The sequence below is a fragment of the Periplaneta americana genome, chromosome 11 (assembly GCF_040183065.1).
Source record: "Periplaneta americana isolate PAMFEO1 chromosome 11, P.americana_PAMFEO1_priV1, whole genome shotgun sequence".
In the NCBI taxonomy this organism is placed as follows: domain Eukaryota; kingdom Metazoa; phylum Arthropoda; class Insecta; order Blattodea; family Blattidae; genus Periplaneta; species Periplaneta americana.
Genome location: NC_091127.1, coordinates 42,291,326 through 42,307,035, shown reverse-complemented (window position 1 = coordinate 42,307,035; position 15,710 = coordinate 42,291,326). Strand labels below are relative to the sequence as shown.

The following is a 15,710-nucleotide window of genomic DNA, read 5'->3' as shown; positions in this document are numbered from 1 at the left end:
TTTTAGCCATGAGGACAGAATGCATAATTTTTTTATGGATCCATGTATTAATCAACCTCGTTAGGTGTTTTTACCAATTTGTATCCTAGGATTGGTTCAGTTTTAAGAGATTTAAAACGTATAATCTTCATTTTTCATACAATCCGACATGGTGATCTCTGCTTTTCTCCTCATGAACTGTAACTAGCTGTTATTGTGCTTTTATCATACTGTCCAAAGGTTCATGCTTCACTCCCATAGCAAAAAACAGGGCTTGCCAAAGTTTTGTAAAGATGCAAACATATGTGCTTTCGCACTAAAGATGGTTCGAAAACCAGGTTTATGATCCCCAAACGTTTATTATATTGCGAGTTATGAGATGAAAATAATAATTCACGAAAATATTAACAAAAACAAACTTAAATAAAATTATACAATCGAACAACAAATCCAATTACAATTATACAAGATATCCAATTAAAAAACCAGAAGGCTAATGTTGAATAGGAAGACTTATAGCCAGATGGGAAGATGCCTTTGCTTCAGAACAGGCTTTATAGCCTAAGCTTGCAGTGGAAGAAAAAGAAGATTTTTGCGCATTCCACTGTGTGCTGAAACTTAACAATTACAACAGATTCCATGTTCAGGGTACGCAGTTCCGAAATGGAGAGTGTGTGTGAGTCCAGGACATGGTAGAATACCCAAAAGTCTTCTTGAACAAGATCGTAACGCCTAAAATTTCAGTTTCATTATTCCCTGACATGAGTGAGGAGCCTCACATGTGGCCAGGGGAAAGGGGACAGTGAAAGATAAGTAGCAAAGGGTGGCCTGTAGAGAGAAGAGGTTAGCTTGAGCAAACATAAGCTTCAGTACCTACTGGTTTTTTTCTATAGTGCATGGTAAAAGCATATAAGTAAAAAATCAATGATTTTGAGTTATGTGAATACAGAAAATGTACTTTTCAGATAATATAAAGGGCCTATCCTCTTTCATAATGATGTAGAGCTTTAAATTTCCATCTCATCATAATGCTTTTGGACCTTCTTTCGAAGTTTGCTTTTGCTCTACTCCAGGGGCGAATGCTAGTCACGAAAGTTAGGCTTGCTCTTTTATTCACAGGGGAAAATGGAAGGATATAATAATTCATAATTAATAAAAATAATCGGACCCACATAAATAATTTATTTTATAATTATGAAATCATTATAAGTCATGGATCATATTCGCTTATCAGATGTAGAAGTTCGATATAATATAACAAACATGGCCAACAAAACAGTTTATTTAGTTTTTTCGACCCTGCCAACCGATGCATATTGTTGTATTGAGCACATATTCTCTATAATGTCTGTCTTCTCTTGAATAGTCCTTTGGGAAAATGGATTTAATAACAAGGTTTCAATAACACACAATTCCGAATTCATTGCAATACTTCAAATTAATGTTTAAGAATTAATAATACATGCAGCAGCTAACACATGCATTCCGCTCATACAATGTATCGCAAATCACAGCACATTCCCGCTGTCAATACTGCTCTGTGTAATGTTAAATAGTTGTTGGTGTAGCTCTCAGACCAGAGCTTCAAACAACACATAACAGAAGCATGTGCGCCTTGGACGGACCAAGGAGGAAGGCACTTGCGCACACATCATATTCTCGCTATTTCTACGTCTTTCCTGTAGCTCCAAGAAACGAGCAAGCCTTGCGATACTTGCGGTGTGCAACCTGCGGATGGTATTACGCCTACACAGTATTCCAAAAATCAAAATAAATTTTAATATACATAACGCCATTTTGAGAAATATACATTCTACGAAAATATTAGGCTTGCACAGCAAGCATAGCATGCCCGGAGAAATCGCCCCTGCTCTACTCCAAACTTGTAATTAGTGACCTATGTCCTTTTTACTGTGCACCACAGATTTAATTACTAGGTTATTTAGTATCAATGGAATTGGTGTTGACAAGATGAGACTCGAGGATTCCTTATGAATTACCTGACATTCACTTTACAGCTGGGGAAAACCTTGGAAAAAACTAAACCAGGTAACCAACCCAAGTGCGAATTGAACCCATGCCTGTTCGCATCTCTGGACAGCAGGCAAACGCATTACCATCTAAACTAAACTGGTGGCTACCTTCTGTTAGTGAGTGCAGAGTCAAAGTTACGTTGTTAAAAGTAGGCTACAGCAAAATGGCAGACCAATAGGAGTATTCATAGTGATGCAGAGAAAACATTGCTTTCGTTATCGAACAATGTTATGAAATGAAGAAGATTAAACACTTCATAAATCTATTATAGCGATGTACTGAAGTACATATGATATTTCCAGGAATTCTGCACTATCATATGATGAAGGATCGGTGGAGCAGAGAAAAATTCTCTTCAGCACCGGGATTCGAACCTGGGTTTTCAGTTCTACGTGCTGACGCTCTATCCACTAAGCCACACTGGATTCCAATTCTGATTCAATCCGGCATCCATTGTGGGTTAGTGGATAGAACGTCAGCACGTAGAGCTGAAAACCCGAGTTCGAATCTCGGTGCCAGAGAGAATTTTTCTCCGCTCCACTGATCCTTTATCATATATAATGCAGAATTCCTGCATGGAAATATCATATGTACTTCAGTACATCGCTATAATATGATATGCATATATAATCAATGATTTAAGATGGCGCTTATTCCTTCGGATCCCAGCCACTTCAGTCACTCGTAATGAGTGCACCTCTGCACATTAGTGTGTTGGACATTGTGCCACTGTCACACATCTGTGACACAGTGCATGAGGGTTGGCCACTAAAGGGAAACTATGAGGTGGAACTTAAACTGAGAGGATTCAATCCAGCATCTGAAATGGAATCCGGTGTGGCTCAGTGGATAGAGCGTCAGCACGTAGAGCTGAAAACCTGGGTTCGAATCCCGGTGTTGGAGAGAATTTTTCTCCGCTTCATCAATCCTTCATCACTTGTTAATTCTGCTAAATAAAGTGACCGAAAGAGCGGCATCATTCCTTTATAGAAAAACAACACAAATTATTATTATTATTATTATTATTATTATTATTATTATTTATCAACATTAATGTTCGCGAAATTGTCTTGATTTGCACCAAACATCTTTCTCGCCAGTCAACAATGTCTGCTCTCTCAATAAGTATTTTTCATTTCGACTAATACTTTTTCCATTTAAAGCCAATAGACCTTCAATATTCTCCACAAAGATTTCTCCTTCCACATGTATTTTTGCTTTGATATTTCATTAACCAAGCTAATGAAAACAACAAACTGAACCATTAATTAAGTTACTGGGATAGACTGGGATGGATACTATAATCACATACAGAGACTCGAGAGAGACTACTGGGCAAGAAATGGTATACCGTAGTTCCGGATATAAGAGACAGAATAATATTTGATACGAACAACCGAAGAGATATGAGTGTTGGAAGTGATAACACGGAAACAGACACCTCTTCAGATGAATCTGAATAAGGGAAAAAATGTTTTTACATGAGTAGTTGTATTTCGCATTTACATATATCTGGTACACTGGCTCGCAAAACTTTTGTCCGATATACTGTACAGTCGTTCTTGTTCTTAAGTTGGTATTTGTATGCACTCTATGACAGTAGCGTAGGCAGCAGGTAGTCTCCCCGCAAGTAACAAACCACCCCTCCTCACAACAGAAAGGTTGAACCAAGCTACTTAATAAACTTAAAGAGAATATGTTTACTTAGTAGTCTAGTGATATAGATGAATTTAATAAGCACGGCATTTTGTAGCTCCTCCTCACAACACGGTTCTTTGCGTTATAATGCGCCTATATCTTATTTTTCTTTAGCTGTTGTCATGGTAATAACACTACGCTAATAAAATTACATTGATTAAAGGTGGCACTAACAATCAATATATATTATTAATATTCTAAAAAAATCGGGTAAATAATTTTATAAAGACAAATTTTTTATGTGTGTGTTTATAATTTAAAACTTGATTGCCAATTACATCCCGTAGGATACAGCAGTTCAATTTTTATTTTGCCCACATAAAAGAAAAGATTTTCATATTACTCTCATTTAGTAATGTAACGAAAATATGGATAACGAAGTAAAAAATCAACAAAGCATATCTGTGGCTTGGTTCTAAAAGGGCCAATGTCAAAAATGTTAGTTTTGAGATAAATGGGTTTGAAATTTGCTTATATTGTACAGAGAACCTATGACATTGGCTTGTGAATGCTCTGTACCTTCCACATTAACTGCAGCAGACATTGGTCCTTTTAGTATATGGTAGAACAGACCGAGATAAGCTCGAAAGTGTGTATAACTCAAAAGTGCAAAAAATTGACATTGGCCCTTTTAGAACCAAGCCACAGATATAGAAATAGCAAATGTCTGTGCTTTCCACATCAAACATGATATTGGAACCATATCTGATACAACAAAGATGTGTAGATGGATTAATTGTCCTGTTGAAAAAATATAATTATATCAGGTTGCAACATGCATATGCTAGGCAGCATACAGTATTTTCCAGTATGTGGATATATTGCTGGGAAGTCAAATTCTCTTCAATTTTACACAGAGTTCCTCCTCATAGCCTGGAAATCCATCCCCAAACAGTGACAGAAATACAGTATGTCCACTGCGTTGTGTTGATTTAAAATATTCTGGCTGGAATCTTGTGGACCCTATAGGACGAAATACCTGAATAGGCCCATGACTGGTGTTTGAGAAAATCTTTTAATCTGAAAATATTACATTTTCCCATGGATATTCATAATATTCTTGTCCAAACGCGATGTGATCTATTCCATGTTTATGATCCAACATGGTATTTATATGTGCAGGGAAGATGAAAAATTTTCCTGATAATACTCAAGAGAAATAAACGACATGTTTTAAATATTTCGGTGCAAAATATACTCAATGTTTTATTTCTGTCGGTTACATATACCATTATTGCTCTAAAAGTTTGTCTTTGGTTCGATTAGCTAGGTGTATACCTGAAACTCAAGAGTTCAAATACCTCCCGTCCTAGGACATGTGGAGTGGGATATGTAGACATATTGCCAACATAATATCTCACAAAGTTCACTTCCACATTATTTCATAGGACAAAAGTTTTGCGAGCCAGTGTACTATCTCCCCTACTGTATTTCCTCCTTTCACCAAACCACTCTCTTTCCCACTTGCAAAGGAATCATTGTATTTTTACCTTTCAGTGCATCATCCATGCCCCTTAGTCGTCCCAGCATTGCAGCCAGTTGCATTTTATATGCTGCATGTTCTTCCTCCAGCCTTTCATTATGAATTCTTTGGAAATGCCTTTCCAATTCTTTCTGCTTTATAGCAACTGCATCAGCGAGATGGTCAGTGTGAGCCTGTGCTTGTATCTTCAGCTGCTGGCGGACATCAGATTCACTCTCAATACGGAGCTGCAGAACCTGATACACAAATAATGATTACTCATCTAAATCTGCAAGTGTAACAGAAAACAAAGGGCAGGTTCTCTATTCAGCAATTCGTCATTGTGCCTGTGGATTAATTCTTATATTAATTACTAGCCGTACCCGTGCGCTCCGCTGCATCGTTAGAAATAAATATAAAGTAATTACATAATTAAAATAGGACATTTGATCCAGGGAACATTCTTGTTTGATAGAAGGATAAATCGTTTATGTTACTTAATTTAAATTGTATTAAAAAAATTAAAATGTGATCATTTTGGTCCAGAGACCACTCATTTGGTCATAAAAATTATTTTAGGAAATACAGGAAACGAATACCTATCAAGTTTTCTGTGCATAAGAAGCTATTTTAATCTTACCTGTCCTCGATTCACTCAGAAGTTACTGTAATAACATTATAGGCCTAGCATTATGTCCATCTAGAGAAACTACACTTTCCAATGGTGAATTAATAATTAATTATACAAATCGGTTAATTTAGCTTCCGATATTACTTCATACAAACACAGAAACATTATCTGTAGGCTATGTTTCATAGCTTTCGATTGTTGTTGACCAAGGCCCCTTATAGACGAAGTCATTTGTTTTTTATTTTATTACACCGCCTTAGATGGTGTTGTTATTGTAATTTTGAAACTCATTTATCTCATTAAATATCAGTCCTATCAAAATTTTGCATGGAATAAAACTTATCAGAAATTATTTTTAAAGAAACTTTTGTTATGTAATATTTTTCATGAAAATTAATAATAAGGGAGATATTTCGATTTATTTAATTCAAGCCTCCTTATAACCCCCCTTTTAAATAAAATATTTTGAATGCCATATAGCCTAAATTCTAAATTACAACGAACTTAATTTATATTCCAATTTTCATATAAATCGGTTCAGCCATTATCACGTGAAAAGGTAACAAACATCCAGACAGACAGACATACAAACAAAAATTTCAAAAAAGCGATTTTCGGTTTCAGGGCGGTTAATTATATATGTTAGGACCAATTATTTTTGGAAAATCGAAAATTACCAGAAAAATTTCGGCTACAGATTTATTATTAGTATAGATATTGATTATAAAATCAGAGAAAATAAAGCAAAATTACTCAGCAATTTATAAACAAAGTCGTGGTGTAACAGATATAGAGTCTCAAGGTCTACCAACTGACTGCTGTCTCACGCCCACATGCCTCAGGAGAGGTGAACGATCATCCAACCAGTATGAAGGTAACATGTGGTTAGCACAATGCTCTCTCCCAGCTGCTATAGCTGGCTTTTGAAACCAGATTTTGCTACAAAATTCATCACAACACTGAGTGGGCACCAGTTTCATACAATGGCCGAGAATTCGTGAGAACATTTCTTTCCACTTACAGAGACATAAACCAACGCTCATTATAAATTAATTTATACATATAACACTTCTATTAAATACAGTGAAACCTCTCCTCACGGATACCCCTAAGATACAGACACTCCTCATATAAGGACAGATTTTTATGTCCCAACTAAAATAATATAGAAATAATGATAAATTTAACTCTCGTTTACAGACACTCTCAGACACGGACACCTTTTTCACAGTCCTAAAGCTTGCTTTACCTCCTGACTGCGGACAAAACTTGGATTTCAAGACGTAATGTGTTACAAAAATGAAAAATTTAGTTATGAGAACTGTACAGATATTCCTTAACATGAAAGAAGACAATAAGGGTCTCGTAGGCTACCGCTAGCCCAGCCGGCTACCCCTTGTTAGCTGGAAGCGGGTGGATAAATGAAATCATAAAATTTAACCTGTCTGATGGGTCCAAGGTTTCCGCGATCGTGAAATTGTATTTGACACATGATAGAGTTAGTAAAATTATTCTCTTCACTTCAATTAGTTGTTCTGTTTCAAGAGACGTGGCACCGGAACATAAAGATTAAGTTGAAAACTGTAAATTACAGTACTGCATAACTGAAGACCTGGAATAAAATTGCTTGGCACAGTAATGTATTTTCCTTTTTCGGTCTTATCTACTGTAGTTCAAAGCAGTAAAAAATTTACTATAGTATACTGTATTTGGAATTAAACTACAGCAATACATTTTATTTAAAGTGTGAAGGGATACATAATGCATATTATAGATTTACTGTTAGATTGGTGATCCTTCTTCCTAATAAAGGACACCTCCCAGATGAGAACAGATTCTTACATCCCTTCGATGTCAGTAAATGAGAGGTTTCACTATATATCTATTTTACCAGCCAACAACTAAAAATATGTACGTAAAATAAAATTCGAAACCCACAAAATATAATAAGGTGCCAGTATTTTTATTTCTTTCTCATTACACAGGGAAATTCTAAATAAATGAAACAACTTTACATATTACTTTGTATGAAGAAAGTATTTATGATAGAAGAATGTATTAGGCATCAATGGATAGCAAAACTCTCGAAGTTTACATTTGTATATTATGTTTAGTCAGGGTACTATTGTTGCAAAATGGTAAGCGAATAGGAGAGAGTGTATGCTGTGTTGGAGCTGAGAAAGACAAATTCCAACACAACAGTAACAACAATTCTGCAAACGTTTTGGTGAAGATCCACTATCTCAACCTGTTCCAACAAGATGGTGCACTATACCATTATCATAATGAATTCGGACATAACCTGAATGAACATCCGCCTCACCACAGGATTGGCCATGCTACTCCCAATGATCTGACATTTCGCAATTGGCCAAAAAGTGACCTAACCTTACTTCTTGTGATTCTTTTTTTATGGGGCTACATGAAGGACCCTATTTATGTGTCATCTCTGTCACAAAATCTGCCAGAGTTGCGATAGTATATTGTTGCTGTGATTGAAACCATAGATATGGAGATGTTGGCTCGTGTGTGTTAAGAACTAGACTGGAGAAGAAAAAATAAAGAGAGAGAAGGAAAGGGGAGGAAAAGGGTAAAGTAATTTTTTGCAGCATCACAATAATTATTTATTATTGTTGTCTGTGTTTTTCGTTCATGGCCGTTGTCGCCATTATTATTATGATTATTGTGTTTTCATTCGTGGCAGTTATTTTCATCATTATTGTTATTATTATTATTATTATTAGGCCTTATGAGCTATGAAAGCTCTCGACCACTGACTTTACAATATAATACTACTGCACCCTGCCCTATCAAACAATTTTGCAGACAACAATAATAATAATCTGTGGCGCTACAGCCAGTGAAGGGCCCAGACCGACCAGCAGGCTGCTGGCTTCACGCACACATACCAAAGCAGAGGAAGACGATCATCCAAGCAGGCAGACAACAATAATCACACCAAATAACAAGGACACTGATAGGAGTAAAGAAAAAGCAAAATAAGGAAAGGATGGGAAGGACAAGGGAAAAGAAGGCACGAGACAGGAAAAAGAGAAGCATTACCAACCCTGCTTAACAACACATGCTCGAAATCAATACTACGAATTATTTTTCTAATTCCGTTCTCAATTTGCATTATTCCACGACATTTAATTTTCAGACTGCTGTAATTTCAGTAACATAGGTACTTATTTATTCAAGTGCACAAGCATCCGTGGGGTGTATTTGAATTACAACATCCGAGCTCACATTGTTTACACAATCAACTGCATCTGCAATTAAAATTGTTCAAACAAAACCTTCAATAAAATTCATTCCAATTTTAATGAGATTCTTTGCCTTTGAAATACCTTCAATTAATACATAATCTTTCCTACTACCGCTTTCAGAATGAAACTTCCTCCCTCATAAAAATTCTATCAACTTTTTGCGTCGGGTATATGTCAGGGGTATCCAAAGATAGCCTAATATACTGTCAATACTTTTTCCTCACTTAGTTATATACTGATATGTAATTTTGTGGTGCATTGGTACAATCAATTTTCCATTATTTTCAACACACAATCAGATTCTATTTGGCACAATAGGAGAGAAACTCCAGTGCATATTTGCCCAAAAATAATTACGGATTTTAGATATTTGTAGTTTTGAAGTGGAGAAAATTGCTGTGAACTACTGTATGGCAAAATCGCCATTTGACCAGTTTTTGTTGCTAAGTTTGTACGTGCATCTTACCACCTGATTGGTAATAACATATTTCATCGCATAATCATCACCATCACATAATGGTTTTATTTTATTTATTTTATTGGGTTATTTTACGACGCTGTATCAACATCTACTGGGTGTTCATTTCAAAGTGTGTCATGACGTCACTGTTGTGAGTCAGCGATTTGAAGCGAGTTTCAGGTTTTATGTCAGAGAAGTTGCCTATTAATCAAGGCGTTCAATCTGAACTTGAGAACGTGTACGGTATAACTTGAACGTCGTAGCAACAGATGGCGGTCTGTACGGTCTGTGTGCTATCATAACCTCTTTCGAATTGTGCTTTGCGCGGGCAAGTCGTACACAGGGTATTTGTTATCATCCGTTGCATACTGCAACATTCCACAACACAAATCAAATGCTCCGTGTCCATGTTGACCGTCCAAGTTAATGTCAACAAATATGTAAGTAATCGTTTTAACCCTCTCGCCATATCCCGACAGTAAGAAAAAAACTCACCTCAGTACGTGTTTCCAAACAGTTCACATTCCTGCCACTACCGGCGTTACCGCATGTATCGGTACGTACTTCCAGAGTCCGTGGGTATCCACGGACTCTGCATACTTCAGAATGAACGCCGTACTTGCTAGGCAACTTCTCTCACATTTAGGTAATACACCTCTGCGGAAGTGCAGGAAGATTGAATTCTCTAGGCTCATCGGCTAGCCACATGACGGTATACAGCGAGCCATGACACACTTTGAACTGAACACGCAGTAGGTTATTTAGTGTCTGAATGATATGATGGTGATAATGCCAGTGAAATGAACCCGGGGTCCAACACCGAAAGTTACCCAGCATTTGCTCGTATTGGGTTGAGGGAAAACCCCGGAAAAAACCTCAACCAGGTAACTTGCCCCGACCGGGATTCGAACCCGGGCCACCTGGTTTCACGGCCAGACGCGCTGACCGTTACTCCACAGGTGTGGACACACATAATGGTGGTTGCACCCTTATTTTATAGACAAACTGATCAGGACATCTGCATAATCGTCACATGGATATTTTTGTTTATCACAATCAAGAATTATTTAAAAATAACGTGACGCCACTCCAACACAAAATACCTTTACGCTCACGGTCGAATGTGCGAGAAACAGTAGTGGCAGCTGACGAAAGTGAATGGAGTGGAGGTGCAAGCTGTTAACACCAAGCCAAATGTCATAAATGCCTTCAGTTCAGTACAATTATTGTTGGTTGTGAATGGTGGTTGTTTACAAGTGTTCAGATACTTCTTTTTAGGTCTAGATCAGGCATGTTCAGCCAGGGCAACTCTAGCCTTCAATCGAGGTAGGACAATGACATAGAATATTTTTTATGCATGTGCCTGCATGGTATTCTGAAATTCTACATCACTGTTGCACCTCGATTGAAGGCTAGATCTGCCCCACCTGGGCATGGCTGGCCTAGACCAATTATCTTTCCGCAGACTGGTCTAGTAATCAGATTTTTTTTTTTTCGAATTTTCAAATTTATTTGTGCGAGATCGTGCGTATTTGCTTGGTTTCCGCACAAAACCAATCTGCGGAAAGTCTGAAATTCCACATTCAGTATTCCCAACCTAACACACATAACAATTTCCCACTTCTTACAGCTTAAGTGACATACTGATTTTGCTGCTTTAGGCTTTTAACATATTATTTTTAGAGACGTTCAATATAGTAATAATTATACATTGGAAACTTACTACTGCAATTTCACCTAAATTGCAATGCTAATTATTGTTTTTAAATATTTGCAAAAATTAAGTAAACTCTACAAATCCACTAAAATTACTGCATTCGTGATGCAAGTAACATTAAGGAAGCCGTGAAAAAATCAACAAGATTCCAGACTCAGACTGGGGGGAAAAAAGACAGACGTATATCACAGCCTGCTGGAGTATAGTAAACACAGAAAAATTTTAAAGCAACAATGTTGAAGATAGATTTTTTTTTTTTTTTTGCAAATTTGCCGTCATTGAACAGAAACCAAGATGGAGATTTCATTGCAACTAATTAGAAATTCCTCCTTCAGGTATGTAATAAACGATCTTCGCACAAAATAATGTACGATACACGAGCAGTATGTTTTCTTTCAATTCTCGGAAATTAAAAAAGCTCAAATACATTTCGCTTTTTCAAAATTTTCCTCGAACATCAAAACTTCAACATACAGCTCTTGTAACGCATATTGCTATTATTTAATACACTAGATTTACACTACATTAGGCAATGCAGTCTATCAATACAAAGTTTATATTTGTCACAAACACTTACTTTTTTCTGGAATTCAGACTCCAAAGCTCTGCGCTCTTTCTCAAGCTCAGCAGTAATCTTGGCCAGAATTACTTCAGCTTCACTGCCAGGGCCTACTTTGTCCAATGCTTTTCTTATGCGGGCATCTGTAATGGTCTGCAAGAAACAAAAACATGAGGAAAAATTTCATATGCAATAGATAAATACAAGAATTGCTGTTTATGTAACTCATAACTGAAATAAAAGAATATAAGACAAACTTGATTTATTGTTGTATTTGTTTGCAAATTTAATATTTATTTCTTATTCAACAGAGAATAAGCACAAGGAGAAAATAAAACATCCAGAAGTTTCAACATTCAAGGCATACCCAGGGCAATACAAAAAATTGGAGCAAAAGCTATGCTGGGCTAAATTGTGACCCATCTACATCAATTTCAACTCATCTCATCTCCTGAATGTTTAATATGCTAGCAACCTGAATGTTTAATATGTTAGCAACAAAAAAAAAACCTTCCAATATGGGCTATTCCATCTCAAATCGACCGAAATACAGAGAAAATTTACCTTGCAATTTTTTAAATACAATGAAACTTTTTCTGTCCGTTGACAACTGTGATACAATGCTTTGTGCAAAGTTTGAGGCATCAGAACTTCATAATGTTTAAATTAAAAGTATTTAAATGTATCGTATTTTCACAAAATTAGCAACTTTAAACTGTTGTGGCTCCAAAACCCTTTCACCCAATGATTAAAATCATGGTTTATTTTGATCCTGAGAAATTAAAGTTTATATTGACATGTGAACGGTTTTTCTTACTTTTTATGGAAATGGAGAAATTTAGATTTTTCTTCACTAAGACGCCTTTGCCCACGAAAAAAATATTTTTAAAATATATGGTTAAGATTTCGCATTGAAAGTACAAATAAACACGTATTTTTTACTGGTGCAACGTTAATAAGAAAATACTGAAAAACCAAATAAAGAAAATAAATAGTACGCGCGTGAGCTAACCAGCTGACTGTGAAGCGGGAGCTAGCCTAGGCAAGCAAGGCCAGGAGACATAAACACGTGATGTTTCGTCTAGTAGCGCATAGCTGGGCTAGCTTTATCATAGGTTTTCAAAAACACAGGAGTAAAATGACGCTCAGTGCTCGCTTATCTTCATCTCTTGGCCAGTGTGTGCTGTGTTGCGCCTTTCAAGTCTAGGCGTGTGAAAATAATTTATTTAATACCCCCAAAACTTATTGCCGTGACACTAAGCAAACAATGCCGAATCCCTCTTAAAAATGCAAGGTTTTTTCTCAATATTTTTTTTTACATTTTTACAAATGGTCAAAAAGCCTAAAAGTAAGTAAAATCAGATTATCTGTCTCTCTGTATACAATAAAAATAAGGATTACTTCTTATCATAACCTACCAAATGTCAGCTTCAAAATGAGCTCCCATTCAATGTTCTGCAGTAAATGGTTCCAGAGTTCTGAGCGCTGAAAGAGGCTTGTTTTTATAAAATACGCTAAATTTGTCGCTTAATAGTACGAAAACCATTTGACTTTCGATAGTATATTTTTTAAAATGCACTGTCCTCAGCACCTTGTATAAATAAGGAAAAAATTAGAGTATTAAAAAAATGCGAGGTTTTTTACTGATCGATTTCATATGGAATAGTCCATACATTCTGACTGACTGCCCTTCTCCACTACCAGATGTGAAAAGACTATATACTTGCTTAGCTACTGTTTTAAACAATAACAGCTGAGCACCAAACAGAGTTTATCTACAAGAAACACCGTGCCATCGGCTTAGAAGCTGGATACACGTAATAAAAAGTAAGTTATTCAGGGATAGAATGGTTGTAAATATTCATACACCAATCTTTAGTAAACAGAAAATAATCAGGTTGTGATGTTATGTTTATACACACATAGCTCTAAGCAGACTAAATTTTAAGACTTTTTTTAATGAAGATCGGTATATGATGGTTATTTTATTACATCAATTGTACAAACACGTCCTTTTCAGTTGTATGTCTTTACTTAATGTCAAAGCACTGTTTCTTTTTTGCTTTAATTTTGTAGATTATTCTTAGTACTTTGATACACATGAACTGGAGTTTATCAATTAAAATTTAGCTGCTTAAAATATGCCATTGTGTATTCATATAAAAATTATACTGTAAATGTAATTAAATCTACAACTGCGACAATGTGTTTGCACATAAAAATTTTAAATTCCATTACAGTACGTACATAAAAAAACGTTATTGTGATTCTATGAAAATAAATTATATTTGCTAAAGTTTATTGTTAATCTATGTTTGATAACAGTAATTTAATGAGTATTAAGAGTATACTGTAGTTAAATGGCCTAAAGGTGTTTTAATTTTTATTTTCAGCTCTTTTTTGCTCATATTATAAGGAAACTCCCAGAAAAACCTGATTTAAGGAAAAAAAATAGTCCCCCATTGTTTCGTTAAAAATATGTTTACTATATAAAACAAAAATTATTACGAACTTTAAAACAGAAATAGACATATCCTACTACTAAAGACAAATCAACATACAGAAGGAAATCTGGCCAAAGTCGTACAAACAAAGAATTAACATGTTTGACAATGGATATCTGCACATGGAAACTAAATATGCAGAACTAAATATTTATGTAAAACTAATTTAAAACCCTGAAAAAAAAAAAAATTTCCAAAAGACGTGTGTATTAAAAGTTGCAGAAATGTATTACATGCAAGCAGTATATATTACACACATACACTACTAATCAGTGACAAAAAATTACAAAGGTCTCCTTCAGGAACAATTTTTCTCAAGAGATCAAAGAGTACCATAGTGTATTAAATACAGCAGATTATTGTATCACATAATATCTAACAAATCATATATAACAGAATGTGATTTCTTCATTGAACTCAAACTCAACTCAAAACTCAAGCTTTTCAGTTCATAATTTTCTCGTATATTCGGAAAATAAAGTCAACCCCATAACAGGCCAAATTGGCCCAGAAGGTGGTGAGAGGTTAAGACAATCGGTATTTAATAGCAGTAGGGATGTTAGTCCTACGTGCCCACTCCTTTACCCTAAAAAAAAAATGCCCCTAGTACTCATTTCTGTTAGAGGCTAAGTGACCTCAGGGATATAGTGCAGTTGGAATGATTAGATCAATGGAAAAATCCATGACCTCATAAGGAATCGAACCTGCGACCTTCCGACTTGCAGCATTGTGCCTTAACAGAGACACTACTGTGTCCCTCTCATATATTTGAACTTATGGAAATAAAAGCTTACAATCCAAATCATGTAGGCTAACTTACTTCTAGTTTTTTCAGCTCTTTCTGATAATACAACACTGTCGAGACTGCATGCAAAAGGAATAAATCCAGTTCTCCCTCATCAATCCTCAACTGTTTTTCTGAAAGTTTAATTCCAGGGAATAATAACTGCAACTCTTGCTGTAACAAAAGGAAATCATTAATTTTCTTCAATCAACATTATATTATCAACAAGTATACACTGCATACCCATACACATGTTGTTGACATCTAACCATCCAATGGGTCAGATGAACAATTACTGTAATACTCAAGGATAGAAAAATTTTGCGCTTCTCACCAGTCATCACAACCAGACATGCTTCTATTTAATTTTATAAGTCTAGTAAATTATTTATACCATTTATACCCGAACCCACACTTTCTGAAGTCGAAATTGCGATAGAAAATCTGAAAATTATGTTTCCAGGTATCGATCAAATTCCAGCAGAATTAATACAAGAGGGTGGAAGTGCATTATCTAACGAAATTTATAAGCTTGTACTCGCTATTTGGGAAAAGGAAATTGTACCACAACAATGGAAGGAGTCCATAATCGTACCTATCTTTAAGAAGGGGG

General features: G+C 35.7%; 2 protein-coding genes across 4 annotated transcripts in view; one reads left to right on the top strand and one right to left on the bottom strand.

Moving 5' to 3' along the window:
- LOC138708965 (uncharacterized) overlaps window positions 1-15,710 on the top strand; it is a 267,711-nt gene that overhangs the window by 29,935 nt on the left and 222,066 nt on the right. The window lies entirely within an intron of this gene.
- The window catches only part of Mitofilin (inner membrane mitochondrial protein mitofilin), a 51,068-nt gene that overhangs the window by 9,497 nt on the left and 25,861 nt on the right, over window positions 1-15,710 (bottom strand). Inside the window, exons 8-10 of the mRNA XM_069839368.1 lie at window positions 15,134-15,271; window positions 11,828-11,962; window positions 5,202-5,430 (exon numbers count right to left, since the gene is read on the bottom strand). Coding sequence (XP_069695469.1) covers window positions 5,202-5,430; window positions 11,828-11,962; window positions 15,134-15,271 — 502 coding nt within the window. The remainder of the gene's footprint in view (window positions 1-5,201; window positions 5,431-11,827; window positions 11,963-15,133; window positions 15,272-15,710) is intronic.